The sequence below is a fragment of the Coenobita brevimanus genome, chromosome 59, assembly GCF_032717465.1.
Source record: "Coenobita brevimanus isolate Jiangsu-jjx chromosome 59, ASM3271746v2, whole genome shotgun sequence".
NCBI lineage: Eukaryota > Metazoa > Arthropoda > Malacostraca > Decapoda > Coenobitidae > Coenobita > Coenobita brevimanus.
Window position 1 is genome coordinate 30,570,634 of NC_137012.1, and position 18,571 is coordinate 30,589,204.

At 41.0% G+C, this 18,571-nt stretch overlaps 1 protein-coding gene across 2 annotated transcripts in view; it reads right to left on the reverse strand.

Moving 5' to 3' along the window:
• Positions 1 to 9,895: 9,895 nt before the first annotated feature.
• The window catches only part of LOC145402894 (neither inactivation nor afterpotential protein C-like), a 44,559-nt gene continuing 35,883 nt past the window's right edge, over positions 9,896 to 18,571 (reverse strand). Inside the window, exons 24-31 of one of the 2 annotated variants that reach the window (XM_080274801.1) lie at positions 18,410 to 18,469; positions 17,684 to 17,761; positions 16,919 to 17,049; positions 16,256 to 16,458; positions 14,175 to 14,362; positions 12,742 to 12,988; positions 11,730 to 11,874; positions 9,896 to 10,121 (exon numbers count right to left, since the gene is read on the reverse strand). In XM_080274801.1, coding sequence (XP_080130927.1) covers positions 9,984 to 10,121; positions 11,730 to 11,874; positions 12,742 to 12,988; positions 14,175 to 14,362; positions 16,256 to 16,458; positions 16,919 to 17,049; positions 17,684 to 17,761; positions 18,410 to 18,469 — 1,190 coding nt within the window. In that variant the 3' untranslated portion in view covers positions 9,896 to 9,983. The remainder of the gene's footprint in view (positions 10,122 to 11,729; positions 11,875 to 12,741; positions 12,989 to 14,174; positions 14,363 to 16,255; positions 16,459 to 16,918; positions 17,050 to 17,683; positions 17,762 to 18,409; positions 18,470 to 18,571) is intronic. The other variant, XM_080274802.1, reaches the window with a different exon arrangement.

Here is an 18,571-nt window from a genome sequence, read left to right on the forward strand (position 1 = left end):
CTAAAAATGGTATCCAATATTTTTCCCTAAAATGCTCGGGTTGGATAGGTAGAATAGGGAATAGCTGATACGCGCAGTCTACGGAGGTTTCACACCTCCTTCCATGCGTGAGATTTCACTCGAGGTGAAGTGTGATTTTCGCATGAAATACAACAATCGGAGGTAAGGTGACCATAGGTAATATTCTGAAAAGGGCACTTTAGAAGTAATCAAAGGTGAAAACGGAACTAGGTAGATAGGTGGATGTAGGTAGGAAGGGAGATAAGTAGGCAGGCAGGTAGGAAGGGAGTCGGGTGAGTAGATAGGTAGAAAGGTGTGTAGGGAGGTAGATAGGTTACAAGGAATGTCGATAGGGAGATAGGTGGTGAGGCAGGTAGGTAGGCAGATAGGTAGATGGAGAGGTGCGTGGGGAGGTAGGTAGATAGGTGGTGAGGCAGATAGGTAGGCGGATAGGTAGATGGGGAGGTAGGTAGATAGGTCTGGCACCCTTGTAAAATCTACACAAGCCTTCTCCTCTTTCCACAGACACCTCGCATGTGAATAAGGTGTTCTCAGTCCAAGTCATGGCTGAAAACACAAAACTGGAAATATCTCGGAAACGGAGCATTTTAGAGGAAAACTGAGCGGCGTGGTCGGCCGTTTTATCAACTATGGCCTAATTTTCGCTGCTCTGTCCCGTGGGCTAGGTTTCATCACGATATCTTCACAGGGAAATGGGTAAACAATGGGTCACTTTTTGAAATTCGAACATTTGGAGGGAATCAAAGGAGATATTGAGCCCAAAATGAAACCCCAGATAGATCTGCGTATTATCTAAAAATGGTATCCAATATTTTTCCCTAAAATGCTCGGGTTGGATAGGTAGAATAGGGAATAGCTGATACGCGCAGTCTACGGAGGTTTCACACCTCCTTCCAAACGTGATTTTTCACTCGAGGTGAAGTGTGATTTTCGCATGAAAAACGACAATCGGACTAAAAACACCGTCTTCACAAGCGAGGTGTCTGTGGACAGAGGGGAAGACTTGTGTAGATTTTACTAGGGTGCCAGACCTATCTACCTACCTCCCCACGCACCTCCCCATCTACCTATGTGCCTATCTACCCGCCTCACCACCTATCTCCCTATCGACATTCCTCTTTACCTATCTACCTCCCAACACACCTACCTTTCTACCTATCTGCCTACCTATCTACCTATCTACCCACCCAACTCCCTACCTGCCTGCCTACCCATCTCCCTTCCTACCTACACACACCTATCTGCCTAGTGCCGTTTTCATCTTTGATTACTTCTAAAGTGCCCTTTTCAGAATATTACCTATGGTCACCTTACCTCCGATTGTTGTATTTCATGCGAAAATCACACTTCACCTCGAGTGAAAAATCACGCATGGAAGGAGGTGTGAAACCTCCGTAGACTCCGCGTATCAGCTATTCCCTATTCTACCTATCCAACCCGAGCATTTTAGGGAAAAATATTGGATACCATTTTTAGATAATACACAGATCTATCTGGGGTTTCATTTTGGGCTCAATATCTCCTTTGATTCCCTCCAAATGTTCGAATTTCAAAAAGTGACCCATTGTTTACCCATTTCCCTGTGAAGATATCGTGATGAAACCTAGCCCACGGGATAGAGCAGCAAAAATTAGGCCTTAATTGATTAAACGGCCGACCACGCCGCTCAGTTTTCCTCTAAAATGCACCGTTTCCGAGATATTTCCAGTTTTGTGTTTTCAGCCATGACTTGGACTGAAAACACCGTGTTCACATGCGAGGTGTCTGTGGAAAGAGAAGACTTGTGTAGATTTTACTAGGGTGCCAGACCTATCTACCTACCTCCCCATCTACCTATCCGCCTACCTATCTGTCTCACCACCTATCTACCTACCTCCCCACGCACCTCTCCATCTACCTATCTGCCTACCTACCTGTCTCACCACCTATCTCCTTATCGACATGCCTTGTAACCTATCTACCTCCCTACACACCTTTCTACCTATCTACCCACCCGACTCCCTTCCTACCTGCCTGCCTACCCATCTCCCTTCCTACCTACACACACCTATCTACCTAGTTCCGTTTTCACCTTTGATTACTTCTAAAGTGCCCTTTTCAGAATATTACCTATGGCCACCTTACCTCCGATTGTTGTATTTCATGCGAAAATCACACTTCACCTCGAGTGAAATCTCACGCATGGAAGGAGGTGTGAAACCTCCGTAGACTGCGCGTATCAGCTATTCCCTATTCTACCTATCCAACCCGAGCATTTTAGGGAAAAATATTGGATACCATTTTTAGATAATACACAGATCTATCTGGGGTTTCATTTTGGGCTCAATATCTCCTTTGATTCCCTCCAAATGTTCGAATGTCAAAAAGTGACCCATTATTTACCCATTTTCCTGTGAAGATATCGTGATGAAACCTAGCCCACGGGATAGAGCAGCAAAAATTAGGCCATAGTTGTTAAAACGGCCGACCACGCCGCTCAGTTTTCCTCTAAAATGCACCGTTTCCGAGATATTTCCAGTTTTGTGTTTTCAGCCATGACTTGGACTGAGAACACTGTCTTCACATGCGAGGTGTCTGTGGAAAGAGGAGAAGACTTGTGTAGATTTTACTAGGGTGCCAGACCTATCTACCTACCTCCCCACGCACCTCCCCATCTACCTATCTGCCTACCTACCTGCCTCACCACCTATCTCTCTATCGACATTCCTTGTAACCTATCTACCTCCCTACACACATACCTTTCTACCTATCTGCCTACCTACCTACTCACCCACCCGACTCCCTAATTGTTTCCCTTTCAGCCTATCTCTCTGTCTACTTGTATCTTTACCTATCTTCCTATCAACCTCCCTACCTACCTCTTTACTTACCTAAGTTGTACCCTCCTCTCTGACTCTATACCTACTTGCTGCCTTCCTCCCTATTTACAGAACCTACCTGCCTCCCTAACTGCCTTCCGCCTATCTGCTACCTACCTGGTCATCCGATTCCTTACCAGCTTCGCTACCTACCTACATATCTACCTATCTCCCTTCCTACTTCTCCCTGCTTCATCACCCCTACCTATCGCTTTATCTTCCTGCCTATTTGTCTCCCTCCTTATTTACAATGCTTACTTACAAGTTACATACCTCGCTGCCAGTGCTTCCACACTCTGAAATCACTGTTTCTGAGTTGAACCTCTAAAATTCCTGAGATTCTTCAAAAATTCCTTAGATGAGCTTCTAAAATTCCTGCGATTATTCCTTACATTGTTTTCGATTGTACTGTGTTATACATACCGGTATATATTTTCGTACAGGCAAATTTATGAATCAAGTAACAGTATTACACTGTACATTTTAAGATAAATGATTCCCAAATCTTCTAGCCACAGAAACTAGCAAAGAACTAATACTGTATATGACTTACCTTGCCTCGACACCAAGGTTGTTGATTGTACTCAAGGAAAAACAAAAGCATTGCATACCCTAGGGCATAAAAATATTGGCATTATATGTGCTGCATAATGTGCATTAACAAAATCCAGATCTGTACGGTGTACAGATTTAAGGAGATCTGTATGGTGTACCCAAACAGGTAGTCCTAGCAGCAGCAAGAAACACATGCAATCCATTCAAAATAAAACCTTCATAATAATCATAAAGCACCAGCTGCCAGCATCTAATAATATTATTAATCGATCTACATGCTCCACACACATTCTGTATATCGCTAAACAATCATGGCAACACATAATTAATGTAAAATCATAAGTAAGATATAATTATTGATAACTCACCGCAAGCTACAGGTAACACGTCGCTCAGCTGAAGAGGGATGACAATGGTCCCTCAAACTCTGTTAATTGTATGATTCATTTTCTTTAATTTCTGTATAGAAGACTTACCTAGTTGTTATCCTAAATACAGTTTACAAGACAAGGCGAAAAAGAATTAGTATAAAAATAATTTTTTCACTCTCTTCTTCAACATACGGATGATATGGACAAATTAGTTATGACAAAGCTGTTTTTCCTTAAAATTCCTTAGATAATACAAATTCCTGAGAAAATTCCTGATCATGCTTTGCAAGACCAGAAATTCCTTAATAGTGAAGGGATTAAAAAAAAATCCGTTCACTCTGAGGGAGCATGTATTGGAGTGAGATGCCTTCATATGGTGGCACTGATAAAACTGAACAGTTCTGCTGCCTGGTTGCACAAACATCACTCAACTCCCTCCATATCTTCTGAAAGTAGAGTGGTGGACTGCAGAGGAGAGATGATTTCAGCCTGCAGTCCATAAGGTTCACATTGAGATAAGCCTAGGACCATAAGACCACCACCACCAACAACAACAACAACTCTGAAGGCAAAGCAAACTCCAAAAGTAAAAGTGAGAATGAGGATGTGTTCACACTGAGGGGAAAATCGATGGAAGCTGAGTGGGGATAATGACTGTTGTTGTTTTTGTGGCCCCAGGCTTATCTGAGTGCAAACCCAGTGACCTGCAGGTTGAATTGCCTTTCTGCAGTCTATCATTCTCCTTTTGGGGGACGGGGAGTTGAGGAACGATTGTATGATCAGACAGTGGAGCTTCCTCTATCTCAGTGCTACTGCATTAAGGTGTCCCTCTCCAACAATGATAGTATAGGTCCTTAGCTTGTGTCTACTATGGAATGTTGATTGTTACATATTGACTTCACTGGCGTTGTCGTCTGCTATTAAAACCACAGTACATTATAGAAAAAATGTCTGCTGAAGTTCCATTCTTACCTATAAAGCTGATTTGGATATTGGGGGAGAGAGAGAGAACTGAGCAACTCCTCTGCCTGGCAATACAAATATCCCTCAATCCCTCCCCCATCCCTCAAAAGGGGAATGGTTGAGGGACATTTCAGATCGCAGTCCACTGGGTTCACATTTCAAGTGATTCCACTGGGTTCACATTTCAAGTAAGACGGGTTACAGCTACTACTGCTCATACTACTGCTGCTACTACTACTGCTACTACTACTAAAGCTACTGCCACTACTACAGCTACAACGACAATAACAACCACTGCTACTACAACTAATACTACCACCACTATTATAACAACAAGAACAACAACAACAACTGTCACAGCTTCCAGTATTACCACTACAATCACCATCACCACCACAACAACAGCAACTACTACTACTGCAATTAATCCTACTGCAGCTGCTGCTGCCACAAAACAACAACAACAACTACTACTACTACTACTACTATTACTTCTACTACTACAACTGCTGCTGCTGCTGTTTCTGCTGCTGCTACTACTACTACTACTACTACTGCTGCTGTTGTTGCTGCTGCTGTTGCTACTGCTGCTGCTGTACTGCTGCTGTCACTACTACTATTACTACTACAATTCCTTTACTTTAACCTGACGGAAGTCTTCGTCCCTATGAGGTGCCATATTCTGTTCTTATTCTAGTGTCACAGGTCAGTGGTAGCTCACAGGAGAAGGCAGAGAAGGAAAATTGCTCCACATTATTTCTATACTACTTATCTATGCCTAGCACCACATTCTACTGAGAGTCTCTACCTTCAAGATGGAGAGATAACAATTACATTTACTTAAAAAGAATAGAATACGTGTCCCCGTCCCTCCAACGTACAGCAACAGCCATTGCTGCTGCTACTACTACTACTACTACTACTACTACTACCAGTACAAAGCCAATCAATGAATTTGTTTACTATAAAAAACAGTGTGTGCGGTACATCGAGTAAAATTAAATGGCAAATGAATAGTCTTTAACGGATGTAGTAAGTTGTAAGGTTTATGAATGAATGTACAATGCTGTAGTTCTGTCATATATCGCGTAAGTTGGTCAGTTTCTTAAGAGCTGAATAAATTCACTCAACTACTTATAAATTACTTGAAATCAAGTACTGAACACCAACAATAAGAGAAATTAACTTGTTTACACATTTTTGAAAGAATCCATTCATAACTCCCTCCAATCAATTACTCTGTTTACTAGTGTGTACGGTGTAGTAAAATTAAATGGCAAATGAATGGGCTTTAACGGACGGTAACGTTTATGAATGAAAGTGCTATGCTTATTTTTCCACCATATATCGCGTAAGGTGATCGATTTTTTATGTGCTGAATAAACCCACACAGCTATTTGTACATTTAGAATGAGCTTATACTCTGAAATCTAATGTAGAACACCAAAAACAAGAGAAAACAACATGTGCTTGTATTTTTGAAAGAACCCATTGATAACTCCCGCAAGAACCTTGCCATACGGGAGTCAACATTACTCTCACTCAGATTTACGTTAACTCCGAGGTCTTGTCATTGTAGCAAGTATTTTATTATGTAAATACACGTATTCTGAGTGTATTTTTATTAGAAACAGGTGTTTCTTTGCCCTGAATACTTACTATAAAAACCCTCGTATCTATTTTCCTGGAAGTATCTGTTGAGTACGGCGGCCATTGAAGCCGTCACAACTGCCTTGGCAGACGTAGGAGCAACACCCATACTCGCTCAAATTTAAGCAGTCTGAGGTAGTTGACGTAAATATTTTAATGTATAAATAAAGCTCTACTGAATACGGTATAAGAGTAAATTATTTTGCCACGAATACAAGCTAAAAAAGCCATAGAGATAAATAAGAAGGAAGGTATATGGGAAGGCAGCGAGCAGTGTTTCCACTTTTAAGGAATTTTCCTGATTTTAAAGTGTTCTCTTCATGTAGATAAAACTGCTTGGTTGGAGCTAGAATACATTATCTGTCTTCAGACTGAAGAGGTGACAGTATACAATACCAATGTAATTCATAGTACACAAGTGCAATTATGCATCAATACAAGAATGTCAATCTTGCTACTATCTGAATATGTTAATTAGCACTAAAGAGACCCTTACAGCAGATATTCAGGACAGAATCCAGAATTTTGGAAAAGCAGGGGGGCATAATTCCTAGCAGAATCATTTAGTGCAATTGAACAACCAAAAAATCAAAATTAACTTTCATTTTACTTGTCTTACCTATAGAAGTACAATAATTTAGGTACATATAAGTGCAACTGTTCTCTTACATATAATCATTGATCAGTTGTAAATATGGGGGATGTGCAGCCCCCCCATGCTGCCCCACCCCCCTGAAATCTATGCCTCATATTTGACTGGGGAGAGAAAAATACATGTAGTGTGTGAATATACATATATATTTTTTAGGAACAGTGGTGCTACAATTCTCTTGAAGGTGGAGGGAAAAATTAACCCATTAAGAAATATTAACAACTACGTAACCACAAAACACAGTGAGATCCTTGGGTCATATTCTCATCAGCTAAGGAAGCTCCCTGCCACATCTTCTTAGCCATTTTACTTCTTATGACATGCTAGTATTCTCTTGCATGTTATCCATGTATTTCTTATACTGACACAGACTGGATAAATCATATCTATCAGCTGCCTTTATCCTGGAAGAGGTGGCCACAAACAAATCACATCCATCTCATTCTTTCTTCCACCCTCACCCTCATGCTTTCGTCTCTAACTCTGACACTATGTACAGTTGCTCAGAACAAACATAACTAAGCGAGACTGCACTTGTAGCTGAACATTTCCAGCCTATGAGTAATGATGGTGTGGCTAGTTGCCAAGCTTGCATCCATACTTCATTCTCAGGGTAGTACCTCTCAGGGTTGATGGCAGCCACCCATCTACTACTTCAAAGCATTTCATATGGACAGGTAGTAGCAGTTTTATGTTAGGTGAGAGCAAGCATGCTATAGTGTTTCCCATCACACTGTAAATTCTCCTTTACAACTCAATGAGCTCAGGAACATATATTTCATTACACTCTTGCTGTTTTCTCATACTTTTATTCAGCTTAGGATAGACTCTTCATGGGAGGGGTGATAACTATAATATAACCAAATGACATCTGATGGGTTAGTGTGGTAAGGCACTCCAGCTGGATGGAGCCTGTATGGGTTCCATATGAGGAGTGGATGGGGTTTCATGCTTGTGTAATACCACTCAGGGACAAGTGAAACTGACTTGAATATTGAGGCTGAGTAGCCCAGCCCTGGGCCACTAGGCTCCTATTTACATGGGGTGAAATGGGATTGAATGTTGCTATTGCTAGCTGGATACAGCCTTAATAAACTCCAAAAGCTGAATAAAATAATCTATTAGCAAGAGGAATTGTTAAAAAATAAATAAATAAATAAATAAAAGAATATCAGCCTGTGTCACAGAGTTAATGATCCCTCACTCTCAAAATGAATACCAATGTTCTGTACTGCATTTAGCAAGTCACTACAATTTTCATCCCATTTGTTGTTATTTATGTTTATACAGGACATAACACATTCTTAACCTATCAGTATACCTGTATTATAATCAAAATAATAAACTCTAATTTAACAACGAACACTGTCCTTGCAGAAGGTATAATAACAATTAATCTGTTATATTCATTCAACTTCAAATACCAAGTTCATGACGCTTTAGCCTGAATAAATTACATTACATTAAAAAGTGATATACGTATAATATTAAAATATCTAGTAGTTAAAGATGACTCTGCCTACTCTCCTGCCTCACAATAAACTCTCAGACATACAACCATCATAGTGAGCAGATGTTCCAATACCTACCAGCAATATCTTCGACTCTTACATTTGGGTAACTTCTTAAAAGTTATATAAATTTGCCCCTTTCACAATTCTTATATGCCCAAACATACCTAGTTCTAAAATACTGAACTACATTGCATTCTTTACTTGAAAAAGCTACATCAACTTCTATTATAACATCCTTATAATTATGATAAATACATTAATTCATATAAGAGGATAATTATACGCAACAACAATCATCTAATGAAACAGGAGAGGTCACAATGAGTCTTATCTGTCTATCTATCCATCTATCTGTCCATCTACAGCCAGACCCTTGAATCACATTGATTGTTTAATTTATTTGTGATATCTACTAATGATTTTATTCAGCTTTAGGAAGCTTCTTTGAAGAGATGTTACCCTTCATTAACTTTTCTGAAGACGCTCTCCTATCTGTCTATAGCCAGTCGCATTTAATCCTGGAATGGGTGGCCACAAATGAATCACCTCCACATCTCTCCGTCCTCCACCATCAGGCTGCCAACTCTCCAATTCACACTCCTTTTGATCTACCTAAAGCAAGACACATTAATCTTGGGATGGGTGGCCACTAACAAACTCCTTTGCCACTCTTTTTGCTGCCATTAGTTTGCCCTCTCTCCAACTCCCTCCCTCATCATTTTTATATTTTTCCACCATATCCCTTCATCTCATCTTTAGTCACCTGAGTAATATCACCTGACAGCAATAATTTTACAAAACAAAATAGCATACACTGGCTGATAGGGTTAAGGCTTGGTTAAGGACAGACAGACAGACATACATATTATTAAGCTGATAAATGCTGCACTATCAAGTTTCAATAACTGCTCCACTCCATCACTCCAACTATACAGAATGGTGATTCCATAATGAGCAATAATTTCTTTTTTTTCTCTTTTGTTCACTCCTTATCAACTCACTCAATAATCTTTTTTTTTTTCTTATAATTTTACCCCTAAATCTTTCATCTTTCCAAGCTTCCTCCCTCTCTTAACTCTTTCCTTCATTTTTCCTTCAACATTTACATAATTAAATTCACTTTCCTCCTCTTTGACTTTCCCCCCCAAGTTCTCTCCTTCTCCCACCTGTGCCTTTCCCCCTTTTCTCTCTTTCCCTTGCTCTCTCACTCTCTCCCTTCTTTTCCATCCCTCTCATGCCTCTTTTCTCTCCCTTCTCTACCTCCTTCCTCCCCTTCTTTCTCTTCTCCCTTTTCTTGTTTTCCTCCATGTTTCCTCCATTTTTACCTTGCTTCCCTCCCTCACTCCCTTGGTTCTCTCCATCTCTACCCACTTTCCTCTCCCTCTTTCTCACCTCCTCCCTACAGCATAGCCTCCTCAGTCTCCTCATAGAAGGTAGGTGACTGACATGTTTCATCCCCATTGGAATAGCCACTGGATCCACCACCCTCCCCTCGCTTCATGCTCTGGCGGGAGTGGCTCGTCTTGCGCAGCATCCCCTATGGAGGAGGTAACATTAATGTCATCATTAACATCATCATCACTGTTACTAGCCTAACAAAACTGACCAAAACACACTACAACACTACAGATCATACAGAACAAGGCCCTAAAAATAATCACAGGCTGCACAGCTACCACACCCACAGACCACCTACATCAAGAAACCAAAGTCCTCAAAGTCAAGGATCACCTAGACATGAGACGCACCCAGTTTCTTGCTGCAGCCTCCACAGACCCACAACATCCACTACAGTACATGGCAGCACATCCACCCACACCAAGGAACATCAAAACAACACCCAGCACACGATACCATACACAAATACTGTCATCTCTCCCCCCTCGCCCACCTCAGACCAGCATCCAGAAGGATATCCACACTCAGATCACTCGCCGCTCCATTCAGTCATTTAAAGACAACACACAGCTGCATGCATGGCCTCCTGACATCCACCCTTCTGAATCCTATCTTCCTCGTGAGGACAGGGTCCACCTGGCCAGGCTGAGATGTGAGCACCATCCAGCCCTCTTAAGCTACCAGAAGAGGCTGGATGACTCCGTCGCTGATGCCTGTCCAGGATGCAACACAGCACCCCATACTATTAAGCACATTATGGAAGACTGCATTGCACACAATCACCTACGCCAACAACACAACATACTCTCTTTGAGAGCTCTGTGGGAAAGCCCGGTCTTGGCCATGGCCTTCCTAAGGGGCTCGGGGCTGTTCGGCCAGACTGCCTAAGGAACAACTACTACTACTACTACTTGTCACTCAGTGTAGAGCCAAGGTGAAGAAAAAGAAAAAAAAAATCACCGTAAGGTATTTTCACCAGAACGCATCTCTCTGTGTGTCCTGATCTGTAGTTTCTCCATCTTAACTTGGCTCAGATTTTCATCCTTTTACAACTTATTTCTTAGGGCCATGGCAGAAAAAGACAATGCTATAGCTCTACCTTCTCTCCATTGCATTTTTTCACAACCAGGATCATATTCGAGTGTTGTTTTATTGTTACAACACAGCTTCTGTGATGGAGAGAAGGAAATATTATACACAGAGCCATTTCAACTCTTAGTTCATTATCCTAGCTCAGGACTGGACCACAAGGACAGTTGCCATTAAATGAGAAGACCTACACACACTATACTATTTTCGCTTCAACTTGGCCTACAATTACCATCTCTCCATCTTCAATGCTCGGTTATAACATTATATTAACAAAAGAATATGATGCTATACTGCTTTCACTTTAACTTGACCAAAAATTAGGGTCAAGTTAAGATGAAAAACTATAGCATGATCAGTGGTCTCTAAGTGTAAATATTTCTGAAAGCAAGTTCAATAACCTCTGAAAAAGCATTTTTAGGCAACCCTAACCCCAACTTACCTGCTGCACTACAAATGGCTTGTAGCCCAATGCATAAATTATTGCTGTGGGAACCCTTTTTTACAGGCTTTGTTAGTACTGTACACAGAAATTCATTTCTCACAAGCATCCATGGGATGTGACCCCTACAAAGGATGAAGGCTTACTGTACCAGATAATTTTATAAAGTTGACGGTAGGTCACAGGGGTCTGTGAGTGTTAATACCACCAACCCACCTGGAAGTTAAAGGAGCCATCCCCTTCATGTCCGCCCGCTGCCGCCGCCCGCTCTTCCATCTCACGTATGGCTGAGCGGTTGGTCTTACGCAGGTTCTTGCGGAAGTCATGGGTGCCCTGATCATCTTCCTCTGTGGCTGTGTTGCTATGGAGAGAAGATATTTATTTGTCTGAGTTCCTCTTCATCATCATCATAATCATCATCAATGTCATAATCATCATTATCATCGTCACTGTCTTTCTCATCCTTATCCTCATCCTCATCCCCCTCGTCATTGTTGCTGTTATCACTGGCACCATTATCATCATCATCATCATCAGCCTGATCTCTTTTTCCTACCAAAGTATAGGCTGAGGCAGGGTCCTGAGAGCAGGGGAAGAGAAAAACACAACAGAGGGAAAGCTAATCAGCAGCACACCCATCCATCTTTCCTGGCTCCACCTTCATCTCTCAGTTTGTGGAATCCTGATTGCACCACTGCCTCCACCCACCCCCAGTGAGTGTGATATAAACACCTGCAACCAAATGGCTGTCACTGGCTCCATGAGTTAACATGCATGGGTACAGGAAATCTGAGGCAACAAGATAAAAAAAAAAATACAGCATAAGAATGAAGTAGTTAACTGTACCTGTAATCACTGTACATTAGTCTGGCTAGGTGTACTCATGTCTCTCTGGGTGCAGTAGTTTCTGGGGAGTGGAAATTTGTTGGGGATGCCTGAAGAATGCTACCTAGATGCAGGTTATGAGTGGCTGTGGTGGATATGCGTTTGTATGAGTGTGCCTGTGAAGTGTAGTATTGGGTGGAGGAGAGATGTGATTGCATGAGTCATGCTGTGAGAGGCAGAATAAAAAAGCCTTGGGAAGAGGTCATAGAGTGTGACCTCAGGGATACGGGACTGAACATAGAGGCTACTAGAGATTAAGAAGAGTGGAAAGCCACCATTAAGTGACCGAGGATATGTTGGAGCCTTTATAAATGAAAGAAAATTAAATGATGCAAGTAAATACCTGTAACCATTGTGTTGTCGTTCACTCCACGAGTTAACCACCACAGGAGGCTTAGCTGATGGAGGCTTGAGATAGCTGGTTGTGTACTGGCTATAGTTTGGTGGTGACCTAGCATTGGTACTGCCAGCAAAACGGTTGTATGGGGTGGATGGCTTGTTACTGGAGCTGCCAGCAAAACGATTGTATGCCGATGAACCAGTTGGCATGGAGGTTTCACCGTATTGGCTGTAGTCATTGTAGTTTTGGCCTGTGGAATGGTTCAGAAGAATAGACTGGGAGAGGTACACTACAGTAATTCCTTGTTATAAATTATCTATCAAGACATTCTCCTTTGTCATTTAGCCATCATCATCATCATCATCATCATCATCAACATCATCACAACCTTTTCTCCCATCAATGCATGGGGTGAGGTAGGATCCAGAAAACAAAGAAAAAAGGAAGTACGAAAATGGAAATACCATCAACAGCACATCCAGTGAACTACAGTGCATTTACTCCAATCTGAAAAAATCCATAACCTCCTTCAGGTTAGCTGACAATCAAGTTATGTTTGGCTGGAGTGCAAATTTGACTAATAACCAAGATGATTCATCCCTACCTCATAACTAAGACTAATCGTATTTCAAGCAACGACAATTTTGTATTTACTGGCCCAGGTCCCTCAAATGAAAACAACTTCAACTACAGGTCACACAATCTTCCATATATCATTTAAGCACAGAGTATCCTGACTCAGCCTCACAGGCAGAACACCTGTACATATTTGGGAGTACATTTTTCCTTATAAATAATACAGTACTTCAAATACATCTGCCTCAGAGAAGCAATCCATCAAATATCCAAGGAGAAAAGCAGTGCCAAATCCTTACTGTGTGTTCCTCTGTTGTTGTTGTTGTAGCAGTATCAGCAGCAAAATCAGGCTCATCTAAATGAGAATCCAAAGGACAACAGGTTTAAATTGCCCTTCTAAAGTAAACCATCCTCCTTTTGGGTGATAGGGAGGAAGCTGAGGGACAATTGAGTAACAGGACAACAGAGGCAACCAGTTACATCACCACAAGAAGGCATCCCTCTTATACAGAGGATTAAGTGGGTAAATGGCTAAAGATTACAACACACAGACAGCTAGCAAAGAAAACTAACACATGCTACACTCTTTTCACCTTCATGTGGCCTAGATTTTCATCAATTTGCAGCTTATTTCATGTACTTCAGTGGTAGAAAAATGCTGGTACAGCTCTACATCCTCTCTATTGCATTCCTTCATGACTAGTGTCATAGTCTAGTGTTAATCTAGTGTTACAACTCAGCATTCAGTATGGGGAGATGGCAATTTTAGGCCAAGTTAGAGTAAAGGGAGTATAGCACAGTTAATGGTCTAAGCATGAATGAAGACAATAAGAATAAAATTGAAAACAGAATCACTGTACCCTGATCAAACATGGCCGTCCTGGATCGCACATCAGAGGGCACATATCCTGCTCCACCAAAGTCTCGCTTGCCATGACCCCCCAGCCCGGCTCCATGCTCCTCATCTAACCCCATGTTGGCTGCTCGAGCTGCAGCTGCCCGGGACTTGAACGGTGCCTCCCAGTCATCATCTTGTTGACGGCCCTTCCTGATGGGGGAACTATCAATCTATCTATCTATTGCCAGACGCCATTATTCCGTGAGGGGTGGCCATTTGACTTTGAGTTATTTGTTTTACGGGGAGGGACACTAACCCTCCACCAACCCACTTGTTGACACGTAGGGAGCATGTATGGTTTGGTATGAGGGAACAAGGGATTAAAATAAACAAAAATGTTAAAAATACAAAGTGTTGTGAAAATATAACATATACTGTAATTATGTAAGAAGTATGAATAAAAATTTCACTGTTTTTATCATCATTATCATCATCATCATCATCATTTTTTTTTTATTATTATTTTGTTGTCTTGATGGGGGAACAAGGAATAAAAATAAATATAATGAACAAAAAAATAACAAGAATAAATAAAAATATGAATAATTAAAAGTAAAAACTATCATAACGTTGGGTCTGGTTAGTACTTAGATGGGTGACCACCTGGGAACACCAGATGCTGTTGGCATAACGTTCTCCCTACGTGTCAAGTGGGGTTGGTGGAGGATTGGTGCCCCTCCCTGTAAAACAATTAACTCTAAGCCTTGTCCACCCCGTTTGGGATACGTGGCGTCTGGCAATGAATGAATGAATGAAAAACTATCATCGTCACTATCACCAAGTCATGGCACTGATATGACCAGACACCAGTGCTGCCTGGTTATACAAATGTCTAACCATTCCCTCCCTATCCCTTGACAGGAGGATGGTGAACTGCAGAAGAAGTATTGCTATGGCCTGCAGTCCACTTGGTGCACATTCAGATAAGCCTGGGACTGCAAATACTATACCTACTTATACCATCTTCATCATCATCATCAAATTTTATTACCATCTTGTTAACAACCTTTTCAAATGGAGGACAAGCAAGTACAAAAAATTTATCACCAATATCATTATCAACATCATCATCATCATCATTATCCATCCATCTCATTCTTGCCAACTTCTCCTTCCCTTTCCAACTCATCCACTCTTATTCATTACCATCTCTCCACACTGTCCATAATCCACCTCTCCATCTTCCATCCATCTCACTCACACACCCTCCATCCAATATCATCCCTCACTTTTCTGCCATCTTGTTATCACTCTATCTCTCATTCTTCTTCCAAAACCAAACTCATATACCCTCATCTCTCTCTCTCCACTTCACTCACATAAACTCTCATAGTCAATTTCTCATTCATCATTCTCTCTCCATAACCATACATTTCTGGGTACTTCTCCTAATACCACACTGACCCCTATTTTTACTTGAAGTCTAAACCATCTGGATGACTTACTTAGCTCAGCTGGGGTCAGAGAGGAGAGAAAGATATATGAAAATGAGGGAGGGAGGGAGAAGTACGAACGTACGGTAGGGAGAGGCAGGAAAATAAGGAAGAGACAAAGAGAAGCATACATATGAAAGCTATCATACAGACCCTTCTTTTTATTCTTGGTCTAAACCTTCTCCTCACTCACTGGGTTCAGTTGAGGTTGCAGAGGAAGACGGTATCGAGGAAAGTTATCATGTAGTAGAAAGCGGGTTTAGGTAATGGCAGCGTCTCTCTTACCAGCAACTGTTTGTTTGCCTCTCCTACTCAGTTTCTTATGTGGCCTATCTTGGTCTACCTCATTACCTGGTCTACCTACCAGACTCACATATGACCTCCTAGCCAATCTCTCATTCATCATTCTCTCTTCATGACTCAACATCTCAGGGTGCTTACCACACTGGCCTCTCTTGTCATGCGTGATTTAAGCCATTTAAAATTATAAGAAGAGAGGATAACTGCAGTAGGACAGCTGGCCCAGGCAGCTCATACAAGAGTGTAACTAAACTACTGGAATAACACAAGAGAAGAAAAGAAGAAGGCTCTCCTCTCATGGCTTACTCACTTGGCTCTGCCGGGGTCGCAGAGGAAGGTAGTGTCAAAGTAAGCATTTATCATGTGATCGAGAGCTAGTTTAGGTGGTGGCAGCTTCTCTCTCGCTAGCAACTTTTTGTGTGTGCCAGGAGCCTCATTCCGGACATTGGATAAGTCTAGGCGATCATTTAGCCGTTGTTGCTTAGCCTGCATCTCCTGCCCATACAGGTGGACCTGAGAAAAACATGGAAAAACATGCATTAATCATCACCAACATCATCATCATCACAATCACCATTACTGGCATCGTCATCATCATCATCATCATCATCATCATCATCATCATTGTCATCCCAACCTCTTTTTCCCACCTAAGGATAGAGTGAGGTCGGTTTTGAAATCAAGGAATGAGAACACATAACAGATGGAGAACTGAGAACAACATGCCCTATAATAACTATTTATATACCTACCAATCAATCTATCTATCTACTAACTATTTTTATCTACCTATATACCTAGCTTTGCATTTAAGTCAAGAGCAACCAATCATTCACACCTTGAGTGGTATTATCTAATAAATCCCAAGTATCCCTGGCATTAAACATTATGGACTACATCTAGCTGGAGCATTTTTAACTCACTAGAATGCCAGGCATCCAATAACACTAAAAAAACAGTGACATATGCTTACCTGTTGTGAGAAGTATACAAGATGCTGCTGTTTATCTGCTCGGTATATCTGCAGCTGCTGGAACATAGTACGCATCTTCCACTTGCGGTAGTAGTACTGCACATACCGCGCTGCCTCACCCTCTATGGTCTCTGTTGGAGTGAATGTGAGTTAGAGTGAGTCTGAGTGAGTTACAGGAAGAGGGAAGCTAGCAAAGTTAGGTTAAGTTAGGATGTCTAGGTTGGATTTGGTTTGGCAGATCTGCTGGGTTAGTGGAACGAGTCAAAGGAATGAGGAGGTTTGTGAAGTTAAGTTAGATCAAGTTATGTTATCTTCCATTTACAGTCATAATACTGGACATATTGAGTTGTCTCACCCTTTACAGTTTCTGCTGGGTTGGTGTAGAACGTCAGAGAACAAGAAAAGTTAGCTGCAAGTAATGTGTGAATAATAAGAAGCTTAATAACAACTCAATAAAGAATTAAATAACTACAGTAGGTGCACAGATCCAGCCAAGTAATGCACTCTCACTGCGTTTCTCTCCAGCTCTCTAATACAAGAGTTAGCAGAGTTGCTCTGTCAGTTTTGCAGCAAACTCTGGTACTGTGTTTCTCAAGCTATACTGATTATAAAAACATAATAGGTCCTTGCATCTCAAAATTAATAAATCTTGATTAGATCCTGTTTTGTTTCTCCTGAGAAGAGCAACATTTGCAGGATTCCAGCCTTTTCTTTGTGTCTGGAATTAAAAAAGTAAAAAAGAATGGAACATGTACATGTACTCACTCTCACCAAACCTCCTACGTTCTCTGATCCTGTTGGCTATTTCAGGATTCTCTTGTCGAGCCTTGAAGCCTCGGAAATCTGTAAAACGGAAAAAAACCTTAACTCCTTGAATACAATCACATATTTTTTTTCTTCTTGCAATTATGTATGAGTATTAAACATGTTTTTAATCTTGCTATCATCAGACTGTCTTACTCTGCTTTGGGTGGACTTTTGAACTAACCAGTACTGTACTAAGGAACTCTCCTGATCTTACTGGCTGTACATTTTACAATACAGAATAACACACACATCATATACCAAAATGCATATATTAAGAGAAAATCTGGAAAACAAAGGCATAATAACAATGCAACTGAGATGGGAAGCAATGGATATGGAATAGAAGGTGAGAAGCAAGGAAATATTACTACTAAGAGGAAAACTTACATAAAACAAAATATAATAAGTTATAAGAAAAGAATGGAAAATATTTACTTATAAAAGGAGAAAAAGAAATAGCACAAAAAGCACAAAAGAAAGTCTACAGCAATATGAAAGGCAAGAAAAACAACTAATAAGAAAATAATATGACTATAACACAACTCTACAGCACTATGAGACTGCCTGATCCTGACGCCATTATGAAACCTCTACGAAACTAACATGAATTCAGTATGAAACTGTTACAAACTAAAGTAAAACAAAACTACTATGAAGCTATCATGAAACTAATATGAGACATACTGCTCTGAATCTTAGTAGCAGCCTCATCTTGCGTCATCTCTCGGGCACGTTTCACTTTTTCTACCGCAAAGAAAAGAAAAAAACATAAAGAACTCAGCGTTGCAAGAAAAAAACACAATAAATGATACAGTGAAATGTCTTTTAGGGCTGCCATCTTGAAAT